This window comes from Epinephelus fuscoguttatus, linkage group LG14 (assembly GCF_011397635.1).
Source record: "Epinephelus fuscoguttatus linkage group LG14, E.fuscoguttatus.final_Chr_v1".
NCBI lineage: Eukaryota > Metazoa > Chordata > Actinopteri > Perciformes > Serranidae > Epinephelus > Epinephelus fuscoguttatus.
The window spans coordinates 25,557,859-25,583,058 of NC_064765.1; the positions used below are offsets into that span (position 1 = coordinate 25,557,859).

Genomic DNA, 25,200 nt, shown 5'->3' on the forward strand with positions numbered 1-25,200 from the left:
CTCTATTCTCTCTACAGTTTTTCACCTAAGGAGGCACTCTTGTGAGTGCTAAGATGCTTTGTGAATAACTTTTATCTTAACCAGTATTTAGTCTGTAAGGGGAAAAACTTTACCATTCTTAGACTTTTCTTAGAATTTCTGTACTCGGAAGCTTTGTGAATATGGCCCAAGGTCTCTCAACACTCTGAGCAACTACAAACATGCAGACTACTCGTGACCATTCAGTCTGCATTTTTACTTCTACAACCTGACTGTAGTATCCTGGAGAAATGACAGAGTCAGGTCAGTGTCTTACCATGTGGCTCTGCTGAGACTGGGTGGCGCCGTACATAGTGATGCCATTGGTTGGTGGTGCCAGCTGTGGTGTGTCCGATTGGATAAAGCCTCGTCTGTCAATGAGACTAGTGGGAGAGAAACAAAGAAGGGAGAAAAGCATTGTCTGTGGGCATTCATTCACAAATGTTACAAAGCAAATGGCATCACCCAGTAACAGATTAAACACAATAGAACATCGAAAGCTTTAAAGCACAGATGTAATAATGAAACAGCCACAACACTTTTGACTGATTGAAACAACAGGCTTATCCTGTATCTACAGCCAGGCTGGATTAGCAGAGTGCAAATGCCCCTGTATGTCAGTGGCACCACTCTGATAAAAGAGACAATAGCATGTAAGTGATTGTGTGATGTATTAATGTGTACAGTACTGGTAATACATTAACATACCCCGCAGAATTTGTTACATGTTTACCATTCATTACAGAGAACATGAGTGATCAGGCAAAACACTTTTTTTTTTTATGTCTAATGGGATTCAAATTAAACTATAAGGCATCACAGAACAGCACAATCATTAAACAGAACATAGCAATAAAGAAAATACTGCAACAGTTACTGTCCAAAAGTCTGCCTACCCTTAGTTCTTAATAGTGTCTATTGCCCTCTTTAGCATCAATGACAGCTTGCGGTCTTTTGTGATAGTTGTGGACAAGACCCTTTATTTTTTTTAGGTGATAAAGCTATCCATTCGTCGAAGCAAAAAGCCTCCAGGTCCCGTCAGTTCTCGGGTTGTCTTGCACAAACTGCACGTTTGAGAGCTCCCCAAAGTGGCTTAACGGTAATGAGGTCACGAGACTGTGATGGCCACTCCAGAACCTAACCACTGCAGGGTGGACTTGGCCTTGTGTTTTGGATCACTGTCATGTTGGAAGGACCAAGTGTGTCCCAGATGCAGTTTCCAGACTGATGGATGCAAATTGCCCTCTTGCGTTCTGATGCTTCAGTCATTCTTGCATCAATTCGACTAAATACCATGTGCCACTGCAGGTCAACCACCACAAAAACATCAGAGATCCCTGTCCATACTTCTCAGTAGGGATGGTGTACTATTCTTCATAGGCCTTGTTGACTCCTCTCGAACATAGTGTTTATGGTTGTGACCAAGCGTCGCTACTCCATGCTTGTCTAGGTGCTACGTGCATGGTGCAATTGGGCTGGATGCTAAGTCATATTATAAAAAAATACATTCTGCCAGGAGTATGTATATCAATGAGCACAACTGATCTTCAGTATCTTCCATTCAAGCACAAACATTCACACAAACATATATAAAATCACCACTCAGTACTATATCAAATCCTGCAGTGGAGCACTGGAGTGAATCATAGTTTCTGTCTCATCGTTACTGCTCCTGAAGTGTGACATAGCTGGTTACATAATGACCTGCTGAACTCTCGGTATGCACATGTGTGGTCATGGGCCAGATGTATGTGATAATGACTATTTGTCAGGCAGATAAAGCACACACCACACACACACACAGAGCCAGTTGAGGTGTTAAACTGTGTGAGCAGAGTAATCATTTAACAGAAAGTTAACAGTGTGACAGTGTGTTCCAGTGGGACTGAGCTCGATTCAGGTGGAAATGGTTTGCTACAATCACAGACACAAACTCCGGGAACCTACAGCGATGGCTTGTGTTGCTGGTAATGAACACTGGAACGTCTGCAAATGCTGTTAGGAAGAAATGAGCATAAAGACATGTAGGCTGATGCATTAGAAAATGTGAGTCAAGGTCTCAGCAAGGAACGAAATGCAAGAGGCTTTTGTCTCGGTGTGTGTGAGAGGCAGCGTTGCTTGCATAGTCTGAGGCTGAGGTGAAACATTCCTTTCTTACTGGTGGACCCAGCTGTGCAGTGCCTGTGGCCGGCCACAGACACACACACACACAAAAAACCACACGCCCAGATGGCAGCCACCTGTGCGCTGAGGACTCTCCTTTGCCACCCACTGGAATCATTATTGGTGACTTATGGCTTGTGATGGCTAGAGCATAGTACAGCCAGATACACTGACAGGATGTTGCCAGAGGCCACCATCACTGCTCTTCTTATACTTTATGTTAATGGCTCTATCTACATATTAGGGCTGTGCCTCTGGAGATTTTCAAATGAAGCGTTGAATGTGTGACTTCAAATTTTATGACATCACAGCTACATTTTCGTACCAAAACCCAGTGCCAATATGGCAATGATTCCTATATGACTGGTGCCTACTGGGCTGCATCACAATGCAGATTTTGTTGGCTCATTTTGGTGCCAAATTGCGTGTGCAGTTGAAAAAAAAAGAGATTGGTGTGTGACAGTGATGCATGACAGTGAAGCTGCAGTGATCGTAGCAGAGACTTTGAAATTAATTTAAGTTAGTGAGCTAACTAACCTAACCTGACCAGGCTCACTTAAGGTGGGCCATTAAGGTGGACCAGCTATTCTTATTGAGTAGGTTTACATGCACAAAACAGTCCAGTTTTTACCCTTATTCTGAAAGGACAATATTCCTACTAAGCTGTTTACATGGCTGATGAAAATTAATATTCAACTAATATTCCTGTTTGCATGCAGCTGTACACACTCCATTATCGTGCTCTAAAATGTCGAATTACCTCAAAGAATCGAAAATGTTGAACAGCTGGAGCCATTTGTCATTTTGCTTCTTTGCATCAAAATAAGATTTCTTAAAGTTTCCTATCAGTGGTGGACTAGTAAGACTGTGCGTACACAGCCTCCCTCTTTTATTCCTTCCTGAAAAGGTCAATGTTGTGATATTTACATATCCCAAAACATGTTAATCAAGTCTTCCAAAATGTGTAACAGCAGGTATGTATCTTCTTCCAACCAGAGCTGTAGGTTTCTGCATGCATTTCTATACCAGCATGTCCCGTGGATGCTTGATCAGATTTGGATCTGGGGAATTTGGAAGCCAGGTCGATGCCTTTAGTTAATTAAATTCAATTTTTATCTTTATTTTTGTGGGCTATTTTACCTTTAATGAACAGGACAGTATAGCGTGAAGGGTATAGAGAGAGAGGACGACACGCAGCAAAGGGCCACAGGCTGGAATCGCACCTGCAGCCGCTACAGCAAGGACGATGCCTTTGTACATAGGGGGGCCTGCTCTATCCACTAAGACACCAATCAATTTTCCTTAATGAATAAATGTCATTTATGGTGCTGTTAGATTACTGGTAGACTGCTTCAGTAATACAGATGTGTGCCTCCCTTGGTTTGTGGCAAGAGTAAAACAGCAGTGAAAATGTTTCTGAAAGGCTAAATGCCATTAAATATGGACTGAAATAGAAGATATAAGCATGTTGTGAATTTTGGAAATGATTACATCCATCTGTTTCTAATAACTTTTGGACTTCATAATGCACTGGGGTTAATTATATTAATGCAGCCTGGTCTTTATTTGCAGCTGTGCAGAGATACCGAGTTTCAACAGAATAAATAGACATGCAAAAAAAGCTGCACAGCATTTGGAAGTCAACATTATGAATGAAGCTTGAAACTATTCTGTACAGCCGTGATATGTATTTAGCCTAACCAGAGACTGTGTGTTTCACTAACTTCCTGTTTTCATGCTTAAATGAGCGCAAAGCAAAAGGCCAAAGTTTAAGACTGCAAGTTCCAAAGGCTAAGAGATATTGGTGACGTCTTGACAGCGTTCTTGCGAGCGCTTTATCTAAAAAAGTGGGTCAGATGGCCAGTGAAGATAAAAACAGATAGTAGGTATCTCTGTCCAGTGGGTCAGCTTGAACACTTTCAAACCATGATGAAAGGAAGGAAAAAAAGAGCAGTCTCAGAGGCAGCAGTCAAGACGTACATTTTCACAGATGAGTAATGAGAATTGTTGGGCAAAATGCTGAACTGAAAGAAGCTGGGAGGGAATGTGCGATGTGTACTGACATTTACAGTCACATGGACATGAGAAAGTCGCTGTGACAGTTGGCCTGTATTTTTGTTAAATCACATGAACAGCAAAAGTGTGAAATCTAATATATCAAGCCAACTTTGATCTTGGATTTGGTTAAAATGGGCTTGAAATCCTTTCCACTCATGCAGTATCTTAGTGGCTATGTATAGCGAAAAGGCTGCAGGCAGGCTCGTCTCAAAGCAGCTCCTCACATCAAAAGGAGTCTCGACTAACAGTTCTATTTTAGTCTTCGGACAAAACGCTAAATTACAAGGGGTGAAAATAAAAACAGGTGCTGTGACCTATTACAGTAAAGGTGACAAATGGGTTTTCTCCGAACGGTGAGTGATAGGGCTAGTATGTCATCATATGGGCACCTGGGAATGCCTAAATCACCTCGTAAAAACACATCAACACACGTCATACCTTGGTGGCAGGGGTCCACACAGTGCTGCACAACAGTTGGTGAATATATTGCCATAGCTGTAGGGGTTATAGTTGTCCTTCCCTCTTTTAGAAGACCATGAACCTTTTATCTGGAAGAAACCACACAGCACAGATAAAAATCTCAAGTGTCACTGGATGAAAAATCACGTCTGTCTAACACAGATAATGTTTGTGTATCGTGTCTAGTCCGGGGCTAAGAATGTTTACGGTTCGTACAGGGATTGGACCTGTGACCTTGGTGTTTAATAGCCACGTTCTTAGCGTGCTATTACCACGCTCCAACCAAAGTTAACTCTCTCCTGTCTGTGTGTTCTGTCTCTAGTAGGGATGTAGTGTAGTGGGATGTAAGAAGCAGAGTCCACCTATGATGGATGAAGTTGTGGGTCGTTTCAAAGGTTATGTAACCGCTGTTTCTACGGTGGTGAGTTTACATACATCAGACAAACTACACCAATAGAATAAAAGGATGTTTTGTTGCCTTTGTATTTTTACTAGTTAACAGACTAAGAAAAAACACTCAAATCATTGTGATGTTGATTTGAACATCAAGGCTACAGCTAGCAGGTACCGGCAACTTTGACCATGCCATCTGTTTTTATTGTCTCTCTTACATGACATATGCTTCAGTGATGACTGGATCAAGCACTAAAAAAAAAGTGTACGAATTTTAAACGAATTATATGACTGCGAATACTTTATTTCCTCACTTGGAGAAAAAAAGTGCCTGAGCAGAGTTCTGCTGCGCTCTGGGAATACTATACCACTAGTCTTTAGTCAGTCCCTCCAGGATCTTGTGGCCCAAAACCCTTGAATTTGCAGCCAATTTTGTCAAAAATTGTGGCATTTTTATTTATTTATTTATTTATTTTTTTGCGGGAAATTGCGGACAATGACAAAAAATGTGGCTAATGACAAAGGGAGATTTTTTTAAACTACTACCACCAAAAAAAGATAAGCCATGTAATCACTTGCTATAATAATCATACTGAATATTACAAAAAGAGCTGCAAATGTTTTTATTGTTCTCTTCTTTAGTTTTATTGAATTAGTTTCAAAACATGGACTCCAATAATGTTGCAAAAAATCCTGAGTGAATATTGTAGCTCTCAAACCACACAATGTGACTGCAAAACAACAAGAAAGCTACATCGTCTGTAAACATAACATTTTAATACATTCAACACATACAGTATTGTATGCATTCAAACAGTGCAAATTCTTTTGTCAATTCAGAGTGTTTCTCCATACTGCAATGCCATTAGCGTCATTTGATGACGCGTCTGATGACGTTTCAAATGACGACCCGTGTGCAATGACTTCCGGTAAGCAGGAAAATGCAGAAAAACGCGGAAAAATCACAGGACTTTTGAAAAAATTGCAAGACCCCACAAATATTGCGGACTTTCGTTGAAGTTGTGTTAATTATTGTGATCGCAAGATTGCGATTTTCTGGAGGGACTGTTTAGTGCCTATCTAACAAGGCTATAAATGCCAAGATTGTAAAGTGAGAAATAATATAAGAAACTATTCAAAAGCAATAATTACATGGATGAACAGCCTCATGACAAAATAAACAAAATAAAAGGATAAAAAATATTTTTTCCCCTCTCTTAATCAATAATGAAATAATAATAAATAATTCCTCACTTAATAAAAATTTAAAAAATGTATAAAAATATGAAAAAATACATTGCTTTTTTCCCCTGAATTCCCAATATTACACAATATGTGTTGAAAAAGTTCTGTAATTGCACTACCAACAACTGTCATTAACAAAGAACACTAACACCACTGTCTAATCCTCACAGGAAAAGTAACTTAGACCAAACTGTAAACTAAACAATCTAACAGCAATGCTTCATTCTTTTATTATGGTGTCTCCTTTTTTTGTAGTTCATATTTTAAGGAACAGTATATGTGGCACACTGATGTCTGTTTTATACTCACATCCTCATTGGTGGTCTGATTAGAGCTGATCAGGTAGGTATGGAAGCCTGAGAGGCCCACTATGGACCAGACAGAGAAGAAACACACCACCACCTCCAGCACAGTGACACGGTTGAGTCAAGGGATAATTGTTTAACTAAATGGAAGAATGGATTAAATAAAAATGGCGGTAGACACACAATAATGTTAAAGCACAAGCACAAGCACACAAAGACACACACACATTATAGACCCATATGGAGCAAGCATGGACACAATATAGTACGAGTCCTAACAGCTAGCGTATTGACCTACAGCCTCGGGGCTGTCCTCCTCTTGCCAATAGGTCCTAGTTACCCGTTCACTTGGCTGGGACTGCAGAACGCTGCTCATTTTCTCTGCTCCACATAAAGCACGGAAACACAGACACTGTTCAAGATGAATCCCTCTGCTTTTATGAAGAAAAGAAAAAACTACAGTAGCCCTTTAGATCTGAGGATACAGTCTCTAAAAGAATATCTTCTTCATTAAAAGGAACCACAAATACCCTTAGTACAGATAAGTCTCTGTGGGCATATTGGTAGAATATTACATACTCAAAGACCACGAGCCAGTCTGTTAAAGTGTACTGTAAAAACCAACTAAACACCCTCACTCTGCGCCTTTCTCTCTCTTAATCTCCCTCTTCTTTTCTCTCTTCCCATTCTCTTCCTCCTTAGCAAGGACAAAACATGTCATCATTCACCTCGTACAAAGGACTACTACGATACTATCGACTGCAGTTCCCCTTTATTAAAGTCCTGTAGGACACAGGCCGTTATCAGCTTGGCTTGGCACACATTTCTCTGCCAGAGAAACAGTTATCTCACTCAGCCATGGAGAGAAAGGGCAGAGAGAGAGAGCGTGTCATAGCCCTGAGCTTTTAACTTGATTTGTGGCTTAGAAATAGCGTTGGGTATCATTTAGATTTGATCAATGCTGATCTCCAAACTTGCTTATTGATTTTGGTTCTTATAGGATCCTGGTTCAGATTCTTGTACTGTTTAAATCAGAGAAGAATTCAAAATATATTTAGAGTAATAACACCTTTATTTTCGGCAGATTGAGGCGGTCATTAATAGTCAAAAGGTGAGGTTAATTTTCCTCTCTGCTCAACACTAGTGTGTTGAGGAGCAGGGCTGAGCGATATGGCTTACAGGTAATATCTCAGTATCTCTAGGATATGCCGCCATAGGATATATATCTCAATATTTTCATATTTTTGTTTGATTTAACCCTTTGACGCTACCAGATGAAACAAGTGTGATCATTCTGGTACACTAACTGTATTTGGCATCTTAGAGGGCTTTAATTTTGATTTAGATTGTTTTTTGAAAATGTATTCTCTATTAAATCTGAATAATTAAACACACATCTGAAATTCAAATTTTCTCTGAAATACAGTGTCTCTGGCAGTAGCGTTTTTAAATTATCATTTATTTTATCTTTTATTTTATATTTAAATCATTTTGTTTATATATTTATTCACTCATTCATTTATTCATATTTTATATTTACTTATTTTTATCTAGTTATTTATTACTGACAGACTGACTTATTGAATAAATGTGAAAAATAACTTTTAATGGAAGAAAGCTTTCACTTAGAAGTTAGTGTCTACACACGCTTACCGTAATGCCTGGTATATACACACACCACAAAACAACACTGGGGCAAGTTTGACTTTTTTCCCATCTTTTTTCAAAGTGGGGGCCTAACTGTAGTGTTGTAGACTGGGTGGTGTTTTAAGTAATGGAACAGACTGACTGTACTGCTACCTTCAGCAGCAATCCTTCTGTGGCACATTTTGAAGAAGACAGTCTATCCCACATCTGCCCTTCTGAAACTGAGCCACCTCCAGATGACGGACACACTCCGGTTTCTTCCTCACTTTCAAATTGACGTGAATGCAGGACAATGATCAACATTAAAGCGATGGAGCAGGGTGCAATTACACCTCTAGCCATGCTTGTTGTTGCTCTGCACAATGGTATGATGTCAGTACATCAACATTTTTTTTACTGCATCCGACCTTGCCTGGATTCACAGCCGTAAGATCAAATGGCAGGAAGCCAAACTTTACTGAAATGTCAAAATAAAACATTTGACTTGCCTGGATTTATAGCAGTCCACTGATTATCATTATCACTGATGCTGTGCTGAAACAATAAGCTGATTTACAGGGTATTTGTAACAGCTGTAGCTTAAGACGTCTCGCACACACTTGGCATCAATCACACAGACGGACATACCCGCGCTTATATCCAATCTCACTCACACGGCATCTCTGTAGAGGGAGCGGGGGCAAGTTGGAGCCAGCTGGAATCAAAGAGCAACTGAGTCAATCAACAGAGACAGAGTGAGGAGCTGCCTTGCGTGCTGTATTACCCTGATGGAACAGGACTAATCAGACGTACACCAGTTACACAAGTACTATAACTGATGGGAATGCATTGAAAAGGCATGTTATGCAAATGAATTCTGACCTACAGGATGACCTAAACGGAGCCCTCGCTGGGCAAGTGAGTCTAGTCACTACGGACAGAGGAATATATAGAGAAAAATCAGACACTTAATAGACACATATTCCACAGTAAATGCCAAAAGGCCAGCTTCAGTGAAAGGATATCTGGCAGGACTATCTTTAAGTGCATTGAGGAATCCGTTTCGATGGGAGTCTGTGAACAGAGAAAGACAAAGTTTCTATTAGACCACTATGCAGTTGCATTCGCCATTACATACACACCAGCTCATGCAATGGTGCAAATCAGTATTAAACAACACCAATTAAATGTGGGTACTTGTATCAGGTATTGGCTACTACTACACACTCTGGAGCTAGTAACTTGCTGCAGACCCTTTCTTGGTTTAAGTGTCAACAAGATAGACTGAACTGGGCAGAATGGGCCCACTTAAATTGGCACTCCAATTTAACGTCCATGTGTGAAGAGGATGGAGCCAAAGGAAAGAGCAAAAAAGAAAAAAGCTTAAATGAGGGCCAGTTATATGTGGCTGTAGGATTCCTCTGTGGCTCCAATCAGCCAGATTGATCATTTACTTTGCCTTTTAATTGCATAAGTACAAAATGGGTTGAGAGAGTGCAAAGGCATGTTTTACAGAACAAATGAAATATTGTGATAGTGTAATTTTAGAGCCTCAAGCACTGGAGGACTGCATCCATCTTTGATTTGAAGCACTGACGTGCCGGTTTTACCACCGCCATACTGTATGCCTACTGTACGCCTCAGCAGTATAATTTCCTAGCATCTAATCTTGGCCAATATTTCTTTCCCAGTGCAACATAGATCCGCTGACTGTCATTTATGTGCGCGCGCGCGCACACACACACACACACACACACACACACACACACACACACACACACACACACACACACACACACACACACACTAATGGGGAGCCCACAGTCCGCTGCCTGCTCCCAGCTGGAAAGATGGTAACAAGCCAGAACGCTGCAGCTTTTCACAACACCCACTTACAACCTGCTGGCTCGAAGCACACCAAGAACACAGCCAGGAGGAGTGTGTCGGTGTGTGTGTGTGTCTGCACCATGCCTGAGCATGTGTCCTCTTCCCCTCCCCTCTGCTACTTACGTAAAATAATGTGTGTGATGACGAAGGCGAAGATGAAGATGGTGAGGAAGGAGAGTGAGAGGATGAACATGTAGAAGAAACGGTAGTTCCTCCTTCCCACGCAGTTCCCCACCCAGGGACAGTGGTGGTCAAAACGCTCTGCACAGACAGAGAGAGACAGATGGAGGGAGAGTAAGAAAAGTTTGGGGGTTTTTTTGGATACAAGGACTCACACCTACAAGTTTTTCCTTTTATCCCACCACACTGCTGCTACAGTGACATTTCTCCTGTCTGAAGTCTTTGTCATGTATTTGTGCTCTTGTAAAAACCCTAAAGGAAACCAGGTTATGTTCACACAGCTTAAAAATCTGGTTTCTCCAGATGATGTCTGGGTTTTCTCAATTACAGCCATTACATCACATTTAAAGAACCAGGTTACTTCAGTGTATGTAAATACAAACTAGAAATCTAGAGCTGTGGGAAATGAAGAAAAGGGGAAGTGTTCCTCTGAGCCTTGGCATGAAAACATACACATTTTTCACATAGTGTAAACTGGCTATTTATATAAACTCGCTAATAAAAGTCACAGGCCGACATGACTGTGTATGGCTGAAATTCTCCCCGTCACTGTGGGTCTGTGTGAGGTTGAAAGAAGCACTTTGCTGGGTCAACAGATAAAGTGCTTTCAGTAAGACATCAATTTAGGGATATCTGCAGACGTTTGAGGAATTACAAATGAAGACCAAAAAAAGGAAGTTCAGTCAAAGTGTCGTTCAGACTGTCGGGTTCCTTTCACAGAGATCATGCAGACAGGAGCAATAAGAGTCTGAAACTGAACAAAGTATTGTGTTGCACAGAGGAGCCTCTTTTATCGGAATATCTGTGTTGTTTAAGCAAATAAAATGTCTTGTGCAATGTACTCAAAACACAAATATGTATCTGAATGCAGTCTGAAGAGTTTAACTCCTTTATAATTTAAGGTGAAATGATTTCAGAGGAAAATGAGTCAGTAATGTTTTAATCAAAGAAACGGTGCTCCAGCACACTTATCTTCTCACTGATGGCTCCAAGAGTGGAGGGCTTATTGTTAGCATGGTTATTCAATCAGTCCTGACTCCATAATCCTGTCTCTGAGTGTGGACTGCTAGCTGTGCATGGTGGTAGCTACTTAACTAATTAATCAGAGCCATTATTTGTTTAGTGAAGTGAAATGACCTGCTTTTGTCGTCATTAATCAATGCCTGGTTGAAATGTGTCTGGGAAACACAGCCTCTAGTCAGACAGGATGAAAGGGGACAAGCTCTACTCGTCAAATCTGATTATCACAGCCTTTCCACAATGGTTATTAATATTAAGTGACCAACAATGTTAGGAGAGGAGGAATGGGACTTTTGATGTCCCTCTGTATGTGGTTCTACAGTCCTGTTCTCCATGTGTCAAAGTAAGGATGTTTTATGAGGATGTGAGAAGAATGAGCCAGAGTTTCCACTAATGACAGAAGCATTCTTGCTATCTTAAAGTGTCTGTTTAACTTTGAACCATGATCAGGAGGAGGTTAAGGGAGAAACAACTGCAAAGAGATACCAGGGGCCAGATGTATAAATGATGCAATTGCACAAAAAACATGCGTATAAAGGAAGAATGTGCGGTGACACCTCACACATTCTTCAGACCAGGTGTACACACAACTTTAGCTGGGACAGCTGGGGGTAATACAAAGCTGAATATGAAATATAAGGCAAGAGATGTCACTTTATAATAAAACATTGTTTTCAGGTTGCCAATTTCATGATTTTGTTATTATTTTCGTAGGCTGCACAGTGCTCTGTAAAATGTTGATCAAAGGTGCATTTATAAACATCAAGTTAAATTACTTATGATTTCTCATTCTTTGTCTTTACATTTAATCCATAATCTCACAGTTAATGATCCTTTAATTTGATCCTGAATTATAGTGCACTTTGTACCGTCATTTTCAACATGAAGTGCTATGAATAAAATATTAATCATCCTTCTAACGCTTAATTATCATAATGATTGAGATTTTACCGCAGTGATGGTTTGTAGAAACATGTCATAAATTAGCGTGGAAGCGACAAATATCCACAGCCGTGCATGATGCCTTGGTGACACAACGTGATCAGTGGAATGACACTTTCTTTGCTGTTCTTCTCATTGACAGGTCTAATGATTGGTGGAGTGGACACAGGTATCGATATGCAATGCAAACAGTTGTTTAAGGGTGTTTCTACAACTACTTATAGTAAACTGTGGGACTTGGAAATGATTGATATTTATACAACAGAATGAGTTGTACACACAGCTTTATAAACCTTACAAAAAGAATGTCTATGCACATTCCTGTCTTTGTACGTACACACAGTTTTAGTTGTGAATCTACACACAGTTTTATGCATCTGGCCGCAGGCGTTCCAGCTGATTTGCTCATGAACATCATCCCTTCAATGAGGGCTTTAAATTAAAATGAAATGCCTGCAACTCTAACAGGTTCATAGTAATCTAATACATTCTTATTTATGTGCCGATATTCTTTTGATGTATTTTATTGTTTGCTTACATAACAAACTCATTTCCCCCAAGAGTGTCATTAAATCTTCATCTAATGTCCTTTAATTAAGCAAATTAGAGACAGATCCAAAATCCCTCTAAAAGTCAATCACAAAATCCCACACTAACAACAAGCACCAATATTTATGAGCACTACAATTGGAGTTAAACACAAACAGTGAGGCAATTTTAGAGAACTGTACAGTCTGTACTGCGAGGGGAAAAAAGAGGAGGACAGAGGGCAAAGTGAAACGGTGTGTGTGTGTGTGTGTGTGTGTGTGTGTGTGTGTGTGATAATTCTGCACTCTTATAAGCTTCTTCTATCACTCCCACGGGGATAACCCTTTTAAAAAGGAAGTGACTCCACCATATTCCTATCCTGCACTTCCACAAGGGAGGCCCTATCCATTCTGGCTGTTAACTTATTTAAGAGCTTGTTAGCCCCCTGGCATTTACAGCACCAGAAGTAGACACGAAGAGACAGAGAAGTCGAGAGACAAGGGAAGCTTTTTTTTTTTTTTTTCCACTGCTCATGTGATCTGCTTCTCCCGTTTAAGCGCAAGTCCCAATCTAATCTGTTACTAATACTGATCATTACAGACTTAATTCACGGGTTATTAAACCAACATAAATAAGGTTCACCTTGCTCTACAGCAGAGCCATTCAGGGGCTACAGTTTAAGAAAGCTAAAGGCCTGGGGGCCAGACACTTCCTTGAGCTATTATTCTCATTATGTATGTAGACCTGACACAAAACTGAAAACTTTTATTTCGCTACAGTGCAATTTACATTTATTATTTACATTTTCACTACCTCTTGTCCTCTCCTCTCCCTGTAGACAGCCTGCACTTTGGTGGAAGTTTCACTGAATTTCTGCCACGTGACTGTTGATCTCAGGTGAGTTATTAATGGCTTCCCAGAATTTAATGTTTTTTACAGGATTTGGTCAGTGCAAATGGTTTTATTTTAGGCGATACTTAAAAAGATACATGTCGAATGAAGTGATTCTGATGAAATATCACTATTCTACATTTGGTATCCTTGACAGAAGCATTTGTCACACATGATGCATTCCAGGACCGTTGGAAAATGGAAAATCTGATGATAATTTCTGTGTTTACAGTTTCTGGCTATGATAAATGGTGTAATTTTGGCATTTTTTTAAAAGAAAACATTCCTTTCAGACCTCCTTCCTTTCAAAATTCCTTTCAAGAGACAATTAGGCCAAGTGCACAGGAGTGCTGCACTGGTTTGAAGCATTTATTATGGCAAAGTATGTGTTATTTGCATGATTTATTTGTAAACTGAACCGACTGACTAGCCGGTCTGGCTTGATTGCCGGGCCGGATTTGGCCCGCGTGCCACTCTACAGTGTTTGAAAAAGACCAGAAAGCTCATCATGTACATGAATGATGGTCCTTTTCTCTTGCATATGACCAAATTCTCTATATCCTGATTCATACAGTTTATCTTCGAAGCTTCATAACCAACCCTGGACTGACTGACTTCAGATTTAACTTTGGGGATATGGAGCCTTGTTGGGTGGGGAGCTGGAACTGGAGTTTTGAGCGCAGAGGGGAAAGTAGTTCTCATGAAAGAGACACCATTAAGAGCTGACGTTCATCACTAGAGCCCATAAACAGTCCAACTATGTGTCTATATCTCATTCTTCATTTCCCTCCCCATCTGTGGCTCACAGCTATGATCCAAACATATTTCTTAAACCTTATATTTGGATTTAGATTTAGAAGATCACACTGCTCTGCGTCCATGTTTGTTTGTTTGTTTTCTTGGTCAGGATATCTACTTTAAATGACATTTTAATCAGAAAGTGAGCATTGCCAGTTTCGTTTTGGAATCCACCTAAAATGCACACATAATCCGCCACTGTGGACATAGCCTGTTTGTGAAAATGACTGCCCTCCCATCTTTTTTGTTCAGCTGCCAGTCTGTCTTCCTTCCTGCCAGCGTACATCTGCTGAATCTGATTACCACCTCCTCATCTTTTTTTTTTCTTTCCTGTGTTTACTACTTCCTCATCTTTGTCTCCCAGGTTTTTTGTCAGCCCCACTTCTGACAAGGAAACAGACATTGAAAGACAGGAGTTGTCTCTGATGAGTGAGCGGCACAAAAAACCTTGATGAGGAAGATATAGACGCACAGGTCCCTGTATCTCTGTCTCTATCTTATGGTAATTGCCTAGCTGTGGTCTTTGCTTTGTCTCCAGAGATGGAGCATGAGGTTGTGAAGAGCAGCAAAACTATTATGCTGCTGTTTTCTTTCTGTTGTTCTCGTTGTAACTTTTCCTTCCCTCTCCTCTGTGTGGAAGTGGATGCCTCTGAGCATATGTACTGAATATTCCCCGTAGATATGCATCATCAACTAAACATTTATCTTGGCTCATTTTCTCACCTACAGATGCAACTTTTGCTAAATCAGGTTAAACATGAATTTGTGTGTTTATATGTGTGGATGGGGGGTGGAGAGGCTCTAAAGAGAAATAAGTTTACAAATGTGATTTTCTCAGATAGGCCTACAGTTAATCTGTGTATCTATATTCACCTTTTGTTTAAATACATAAAAAACAGGTATGAAGTGGTTCAATTCAAACAAATCACAGACTAGACTGATGACTGAGTTTGGTGATGGTCTTGGCTGTTTGTGCTAATTAGACTAATTCTCAAACTGAATGTGATAAAGACTTAAGTACTAACAGAAAATATCAGCCAAACATACAAACTCACTGCCAGGGAATATCATTTTCACTCACCCACGCAGTTGTCACAGAGGCTGCAGTGGGAGGCACGTGGCGGTCTGAAAATCTTGCAGGTGAAGCAGTACTTCAGTTTGACTGTCTGGCCGTTAATGACCACCTCCTTGGTCCTGGGAGGAGGCCTGTAGCCTGTGCTGCCATTAGCCACATCTTGGGAAGATCAAAGAAGAGAAAAACAAGAGAGAAACGTAAGAATCAAAGTGAGAAGACTGTTAATACTACTGCACGGTGTTTTCTCTGGGTTTCACTCAGGCCCTAATGGGCTCCCATACACAGTACTACAGTGTGGTGTGGCATTGATGAAGCGGGTGTGTTGTGATTATTCCAGTGGCAAAAAATACTACCAGTTTAATTGGCAAACCTCTGGACAGGATGTGCAGACTGAAAGTAAAATGCAATGCAATAAAAAAGCAGAAAGGACTGGCTACAGTGTGAAATCAAACATGTCCACCACAAGAGGAAAATACAGCAGTCTCGTGATTCACTAGAACAGAGAGTAAGTTACAATTAATGTAATATAGAAAGGAGTAAGTTTGATAAACTCACCGGTATAAATTCAGTACTGAATTGCACTGAGTTACTAAAGCTACAGTTGGTAACTTCTATGAAAATAACTGTCATATTTGCTGAAACTGTCACTATATTATAATAGAAGCACACGAGACAGACAGTCTGTATAAAATACCATGTCCCTCCTCCCCTCCTGTCACCTCTAATGGCATTTGCTAGGATCAGACCACACAGCGGTCAGCAACAACCAAACAGATTTGAGGAGTCCCTAATGCAGCTGTCAATCTTGTCAATTGCTCTGTGAACTGCTGTCAAATTGTCAAACTGGGCAGCGCTGATTAAATATGACTTAAGATTCTGTTGCAATGCCTCCAATGTTTTAAGAAACATATTTTCATACATATTTACAATGTATTTGTTCTTTGTATCTGTAAAATTAGGAAGTTGGTCAGGCATGTGGGCGGTGCTTGGTACTCAACAACATGACGCTCGGGTCACAAACTTTCTAGAAATGCTTCAAGGCAACAGACTAAGCAGAGGAGGTTTTTTTTCACAAATGATCTGCCTCATTTGGTGCTGTGTAAACATAGCACTGAACAATGAGGTTTTTTTTTTCCTAAAAGTTTCCATCCCCAGTCTTCATGTCGAAGTATTCTTGAGCAAGATACTGAACCCCAAATTGCTCTTAATGGCTGTTCCATCGGTGTGTGAGTGTGTGAAAAACTGAGTAGCAGGTGGCACATTGTATATATATATATATATATATATATATATATATATATATATATATATATATATATATAAGCGCAAGTCCATTTACCATTTTCTATGTTCAAAATACACTTTATTTTTCTCACACTGTCTGCCTGAATATATCTGTATTCATGCTCTGTCTGACACACTCCATTTTAGCACCTGTTCTTTGGGAAGGGAATGACTGTAATGGAGTACAGCAACACTTTCTCTCGTAAAAAAAAAAAAAAAAAATCTTCACAACTGGACATGTCCCAGCAGGAATCTGATCCGAAATCATGAAGAAATTAACATCGGCAACCAAGATTACATTTCCGTAACATCAGCATGTAGCTACATGTAGCAGTGTGTGTAGGCTAATGTTAACAGTTGCAGTGACATGATGTACATGGTGCAGACGACCATTTAAAGACATCCATTACGAGCGACCATTAGTTTGTCTTGTAAAAAAAGGGAAACTTATTTGAAACTTTGGCCTCCAACACTGTAACATTATATATATGCGACAGAAAATAAGGAAAAGTGTAACAGGTGCCCTATAAGTGTACCAACACTCTGTTTCCATCTAACTTCTACCTTACACACAGCATGGATTATGCAGCCCTTACAACAGAGAGCAGCACACTATATGAAGGCTAGAGCTTACCAATGCTAGCAAAATTCACATTTGTAATGCAGTCTTCCCAGAATAAATGTTACACTGCCTTAAAAACCTAAAACATAATCTCAAAAGAATTTCAAACCTTGAAGATTTTTTAGCATAATGAAATGTATTTTGTAGATAGGACATGTCTTTATTTGTATGATGAGCCGATAGAATTCATTAGATTTTACGGTCTTTTAATGTGTACAGGTTGTCTGGTTTAAAATGGTCTTAAGACTGAGACTATGGTGAAGTCATATTTTTACTGATCTGCTATAACCTTTAGCTGTGATAAAGGTACATGTCAGGATATCGGTAGCTTAAAAGGCTGAACATTGACAACCCACACAGCTCATTATATTTAATTAGCCCCACCATTTTAGCTCTTTTGTATGAGCTTTACAGATCTGGTGTCAAACTTGCCAACCAGATCCAACCTTTTGTGCTACTCAACACCAGAAACTAGCGGTCCTGTCTTTTCTGAATAACACAAAGTCAGCTGTTACAGTGACTAAACTTGTAACCTACTTCAAATAATATGAACAAGTCTGGAACTCAACATGCACTTAACACCACTATCCTCAGACTATAATACAAAAAAGAAAATGGTGGCAAACTGCTCTGAATGGCTTTTGGTGGAGTAAGACAGCAGTGATGACAGGCTAAACGGTAGGGATGAGAGCAATGATAGTGATTTTCAAGCCATAAAAGGTAGAGCCTGTATCCTATTATTGCTCAGCTTGCTTTGAGCGCTCTCACGCACCCTGAGAGTAGGAGATAGTGTGTGTAGGAAGATCATTACACAGAAACCTGTAGCATTGCTCACAGAGTGGTATATGTGTGTTAGTGGGGAGGGGGAGGGGGGTTGTATAGGGACTGAAAGGCTTGTGTGGGTGTTTGACATTTCCAAAGGAGAGCAGAGGAAACGCAGCCAGTGAGTTCTGTTGTATTGGATTCGTCTCTATTGTGATCAATGCCTACAGAGCGCTCTCCACTCTCCTTCATACTCCCTCTGTTCCTCTGCCCTCTCAGCAGACTCCGCTGAGGGATACCACAGACAAGGGGAGTGTGTGAACAATTCAGAGCACAACTCCACTACCACATTGTTAAACCACCAGAAGTTGTCCTATTGTTCAGATATTCAAAGTGAAGTAAAAATTTCTGGTAATATTAGCTCTGGTGTGGTGAAAAAAAAAAAAGACATGGAATGCCATTTAAATCAATAGTAAATAAATGATATGCCTGATAATAATGGAACAGCAGCATCATAAAATCAGCAAACTTTGTATTTTTGATGAATTTACAGTTTATCAGATGACAAATTAGACTAGAATTAGCTAGCTAGTGCTGGCGGGTTGCGCTAGCTGGCTAATCCTTGTAGTGTTGCGTTGGTGTGAATCTGTTAACCATGTCCCATTTAAATATCGGAAATTGAAATTTAAAAAAAAGCTGTGAATTAAGTGTGGCATTATATAATGAAAATGTGGAATTGTGAAAATTAAAGTCCCCTGAAATTAATAAAAGCAGCCCTTGTAAAAACATCCTTAAAAATATTTATTCATTGAACTACACTGACTGACTTATATATTTATATTTGCATTTATTAACATATTTGATGCCTCACTTATCTATTTCTGGATTTATTTCGCATTTAGTTTTTTCACACGCATATTTATTTAATGCTGACTTAAATGGCATTCCCTGATTAAAAAACAATGACAAGAAACTATAGGTTCCTTCTGAAGCAGGAAACCTCTTTGAAGAGTATTCTGAGATCTCTAAGATAATGCTGGCAAACAGGTAAAGATACATAAGGATGCATTTATGTGATATCACAAAGACTATGTAATTAGAAGCAGCTGAGTGGGAAAATACATTTTTGTCAGCCTCCTAATTATAATTCTGATTTGAGGATATTAGAAGATATTTCCCTCTAAACAAATTCAACTACAGGAAGCGACAAAACTGTTAAAAAGCAACTACCATTGCCTGTTACATTTTTATTAAATCCAACATTAACACAAGTATGTGTTTATGTATGTGGTTTTACTTAATAAACAATTATCATTTTAAAAGTAAGCATCTTGGAATAATGCGTCAGAGTTCCCAAGTTGGAATAATGGGTTTTCCATTTTTGACATGGCATGAATGCAGCAGCATAGGGCAATACTATCAGTTCAGTAAAGGGCAGATATTTGGCAACAATCACATAACCTCAGAGACTAGCCAAGCAAAAGCCCTCATGTCCCAATCAAACAACTGCAACCTCGACTTATTGTCTGCAAAATTATTTTAATTATCAGTGCAGGAGAATGATTGTATTAGTGTAAAATAAATATTTTTTTGAAAGCAATAACCGCAACACTACAATGTAATCCAATACACTCAACACTGCAGTGATACGTTTGCAAAGTGTGTTGCATTCATTTCTTGATCACCTCCAGGGGGATAAAAATATCAATAGTACAATATATAATTAAAATATGCATGTAATGTTAATTCCCAGATGGACAAAACATTACAAGGGCACAACAGACACAAACTCTAGTCTGAATGGTTACTGCAGACCTGAATCAACATATTTTCATGTTAACAATAATTTGACATTATTAACTTTCAAAAGGTCACTGCAGGGCTATTATCGTATTTCATTATATTGTGCAGATGTTCTAAGTCCATTTAGCACCACGCAGCTGCAGCAGGTTTGAGACTACACAAATTTAGGTTGCGGAGTGGACAAGGATCATGGAGTAGATCTCATCTCACATCAGGATTGTTAACCCTGTCCACACACTAATATTGTGGCCGTTATTTGGTGTTCACAGACATTAAAACTAATGCATACATAAATTAAGTAGCAGGGTTTTTTTTATAAGTAGTATACAGAGTGCTCTTCTGCAGCCTCTACCTGTCTGCTGCAAAAACAACTATCCACTGACGGCACGGCCAGACTCTAAATACCTGTATTTCTGCACACCCATTCTTTAAATCAACTGTGGTCACACTTTAAGTACACTTCGACCGGCCCATCAACATTCACAACACTCGTTCACAGATGCCTGCAGTAAAGTAGTGGGTGAGTGGGGAGCGTCAAAGTAGCTTTTCTGCTGAACAAAGCCATTTGTACACTGCCATCCAAAGCTTAGCCTTACATCAGTGTCTAGTGGGAGATCCCTCAGAGAGATAGGCCAGGCCTAAGAGCTTGAGGCGAGAAAATAAGGCCAGGTAGACTAGGAAGTGATGTAACGGAACACACAAACACTAGTGCCCACTCACACTCTCATGCATAAAAGTAAGTGAGGATTCAATGTCAGCCAAATTGTGCTAGGCGTTGCCTGTTGAGGTATAAAGGGAAACTAATTGCTATCCTGCTGCGTATGTGGAGGAGAGAAAGCTGAGGCCTTCACCTTCACAGATGGATAAGTGTACCAGAATACAATGATGATGACTAACATACAGAAGGTTTGACCTCAACCTGTCTGCCAAGATGCAGGACTGAACCCAGAGAGGCACGAGGAAATTCTGTTCAGTCAAGCAGGGTTTTCAAGGTCTTGCACATAACAGCTGACAAGACAGAAAAACGGCTTCAAACACACTTGAAAAAGAGTGAACGTTAATCAGAAAATAAAGGATCTTACACCCATTTCAAATAACATACAGGATTTTCCCAATTAAGAACATTAAGAAGAGAGACTAGCACTTTCACAACATACAAAGATTGTTCAGTTCTGTGTGTTTGACAGCCCACAGATATAGCAGCCTGGAGTATGTGATGGGGCTGATAAAGAGTGGGTTTTACAAACCCTCTAAACGGAACATATGCCCATGTGATATGTCTTGAAAACCACAGTGGAAAGTTAAAGTTCACTTGTTCTGTGCTTTGTCTGATTTCTACCAATGAGTGAAGCTCATTCTGCAGTCTACATTGCAAGTACAAAAGGTGTTGTGTTAGAAAAATACATCTTATATGCATATATAATTAAAAAAAAGTTTTTTAATAATCCAGGACCAAATACGGTTATAACTAAACTATAACTAAATCTATTTTTATTTGAATGCAAATGATTTTTAAAGGAAAGGAAACTTAATCTTTTTTAAATATCTGTTTTTTTTTCAGCTTCAGTGTTTCTCATAAATGGTAAACGCATACAATGACACTGAGCAGACAAGTCAGAAGTCTAGAAGAGTAGAACAAGGTTCCAACGCACTTTTACCAATGAAATTTAAAAACTTTTCCATGATAAGTTATCTCATTTCCACAAATGTATTTAAGAAGTTTAAAATGGGTAGACCTGCATAGCAATGCAGTTATACATTATGTAACTTGCACTTGAGGCGCTACAGGCACTTGTAGATAAACAAACTTTTAGTGCTTGCTAACTTAATTAGCTCGTTAGACATTCCTGCCGCCAACTAGCTGCATATGCCAATAGACCAGACTTGCACATACAGGTGCTTAAAAAAAAGCAATCCTTTTTGGCGGGATTTTTTGTGACCTCGTCTGAACCTGAGTGTTACCGATACCTTAATAAACGAAGGTTGATCACTGTCATGTCCTGTTAGTCTTCCCCCCATCCAAATGGATCTATGACCCAACACAGTGGCCTGGTGATTCAATCAAATATGTATATATGATTAAATCACCAGGTATTGTTGGGGTAAGTGTTGTCTGTAAATAATCAACTTGTAAATAGTCGTTTGATCTAGGCTGAGATTAAGTTGGAGACGACAGTCTGCAGCAACCTCCCACTCAAGCTATTAGCTATATATCAATAGCAACTGTCACCAGCATCATCTAGGGATTTACTGCACTGACACTGAATATACACACATCCTATGTGTCTCAAATCTCAGTGCGAAAGCCTTGGTTAGCCTTCTGCACAACAGCTTTTAAGCATTTCCCTGTTTCTCTCCTGATGTGACAGTGCATTTTGTCTCCTCAAAAGGGAGTGTGGCCTTGGCGATGGCACAGTCCCGGTCTGATCTATGTGTATCACGTGATATTAGTGACCTTCCAATGGTCACGCAACTCAGCACTAGATTTTAAATTGGTAATACAAAAAAAAAAAAAAACACATTTTGCATAACGTTTGACATGTATTGGGATTTTTACACGTTTACACAATAGCTAAAACAATGTATATTCAAAACTTTTCCATCACATTCTGTTAATTCCAAACCAATTCCAGGCCTGGAAAACCATGTTTCTGACTTCATAGCTTTTCCAGGAAACTCCTGGCCATAGGAACTCTAGTAGAACATTCCCTCCAGAGCACAAAAGCTCCACCAATCACTTTCTCAACAACAGATTTTCCCGTTTACACACGGCTTCAAAGCTTTTATTCACTGTTGGAAATGACAGGTTTATGGCCTCAACATGCTGAGTGTTCTTTTCTTCTTAAAAATTACTCACCACGACTATTTTATTCTTTGAATGGATTAAAGCAAGTGCTGTTATTCCTGGGATGACTTGAGTTGTGCTAATGCTGGATCAGCTGCTATTTCCAATCTATCTCACACCCAAATTTATATACAGTCAATGCTACTCCAGCAAACACCTATAGGCTCCTTTTCTTTTTACCTGTGCTATCAATCTCTCTCTGGTCTTACACAGTGTGGTTCTGAACACTTAAAAACAACAGTAATAGTCACTGTATTAGAGACTTCAAATAGGAAAACCTTAATACCACTCCAGTTATTATTGACATGAGTCCAATTTTTCAAAACAACGACAAAGTAAGGATTAGCGATGGATAAATCAAGGCTAATCACAGGTTTACTAACTAAATAAGCAGCTTTTGTGGTGAGTATTTAGTCTGTAACTGTAGAGCTTAACACTAGATTGCCTGTTGTTCCACTGCAGGTTGTATCTCCTCACTAACACACTATAGTATGTAGATAATCATCAAAGAGGCTTTTAAACAACAGGTTAAAAACAGCAGAGAGAAGGTGTGAGACGAGCAGAGAAGTGCAGCAGTTGTAAGAAAGCCATTGACTTGCAAAGATGCCTTTAATAGATGATCAGTTGGTAGCATCTAACTAACAATGGCAGTAGGTAGTATGTGTGCACTGTATGGCTGGCACAAGACTTTCACTACACAGTTATCTTGGCAAAGAGCTCACAATAACAATATTATTGCAATAGCTATAAAAAGAATGAAAGAAAAATAATAACGCTATCAGTCAAACTCAACTTTAACCTTGTTTACAGTGTGTTTTGTCTCTTTTATGCACATGAATTATACTCAAATTACATGTGTAGGAGAGAGAGTCTGTAACAATATCTGTACAAAACCATACAAATAGAGAAATTACACTTAATGTATAGTGAGAAGGTGGGCAGATGGTGTTGGAGGAGGGAGACAACGCAAGAATGGAAAGAAACGGAAATGATTTAAGAAGTGCTGTACTTTTTCAACAGTATTATTATGCGTGTATTATCAACATGATGTCAATATTTCATTTATCACTTACCTGTACCATCAATACCGGTACAGCGCAACACCCCTAGTGCACTGTCCTGCTGTCAAACAACTGGCAGAGAACTATGCAAGATTAGAATATTCAATGGAGCTAAATACAAGCATTGGACAAGTCTGTCTGCCATTGTTTCGTTCACATGCATGGTAAATCAAATCTGTTCCAAAAATGAATGCACCAGGCTGAACTGTCTTGCTGATTTAACAAGTGAAAAGCATCATATTTGAGGAAGTTGTTCTGGAGTTGAGTAACTTTCAACTATTGCAGCTTATGTGGATTTAGCTTGGCAAAACACTTTGACTTCAGAAATTCACTGCAGAGAAATTTCCTGTCTGACCTTGTTCTGACACAAGCCAAGAGAAGTAACACCTGTCACACAGTTAAGACAGCAGAGTGAATCATTTTCAAGTTAAAGCTACTCAGAAACTACTTGTGGAACTGGGTGGCAACTGAAGGTCCAGACCTGAAACAATACTGCTGAGGATTTCAAATGCAACGCTTGATGGATATTTAAATAGATGTGCCAGAGCTTCTTCAGAGGGATATGGGACTTTCGGTTTGTTGCTGTGCCACCTGGTTTTCATTTGGTTTGCTGCTTAGCATAATCTTTGATGTGGCCACAACATAAAACAGCAGCATTAGAATAGTCCGACAATGCATGCAAAATACTCTGCTGTTTCCAATGTTCTTAGAGTCTGATGTGCTGCTCCACTGTTACTGTTGAATAGCCTACAGTTATTGACAGTTACAGAATGAAATGAAAATCCCCAACATCTCTGAACTATCGGGCTAACTGTCTTCTGCTTCAGATTTTGTCACTCTGAGTTGAACTGAAAAGGCCTTGGCTAAGACCATGAAGAATCAGTTCAATAGTCTGGATACAGAGACATGTGACATCTGTCTGAGTGAAGGGTGACAAGTGAGGGCATAGTCAGGTAATGGACGAGGCCAGAGTATGCCAGCAGAGTGCAGAGAAGCACAACACAGGTGTTGCTGCAAAGACACATTATGGACACCACAGCTGTCTGCTGTTTTGCACATACAATCACTTGCACTAGATGTGCTCCCTTTATCCACTGCTCATTTTTTGCTCATTTTCATTCACTGCTGCTCATTATTATCCACTTCCTATTATTATTGTTATTGTTATTTATCGCCGCCTCTTGTATTTTTGTACTTATTTGCATGCCTAGTTATTTAAGTTTTTTAAGTTTAAT

At 39.6% G+C, this 25,200-nt stretch overlaps 1 protein-coding gene across 3 annotated transcripts in view; it reads right to left on the reverse strand.

Annotated features, from left to right (window-relative positions):
* Window positions 1-25,200, reverse strand: part of LOC125900352 (palmitoyltransferase ZDHHC14-like) — a 68,072-nt gene that overhangs the window by 10,787 nt on the left and 32,085 nt on the right. For all 3 annotated transcript variants that reach the window (XM_049595287.1, XM_049595288.1, XM_049595289.1), the window contains exons 4-9: window positions 15,595-15,747; window positions 10,278-10,415; window positions 9,293-9,341; window positions 6,646-6,748; window positions 4,678-4,787; window positions 296-401 (exon numbers count right to left, since the gene is read on the reverse strand). In XM_049595287.1, coding sequence (XP_049451244.1) covers window positions 296-401; window positions 4,678-4,787; window positions 6,646-6,748; window positions 9,293-9,341; window positions 10,278-10,415; window positions 15,595-15,747 — 659 coding nt within the window. The remainder of the gene's footprint in view (window positions 1-295; window positions 402-4,677; window positions 4,788-6,645; window positions 6,749-9,292; window positions 9,342-10,277; window positions 10,416-15,594; window positions 15,748-25,200) is intronic.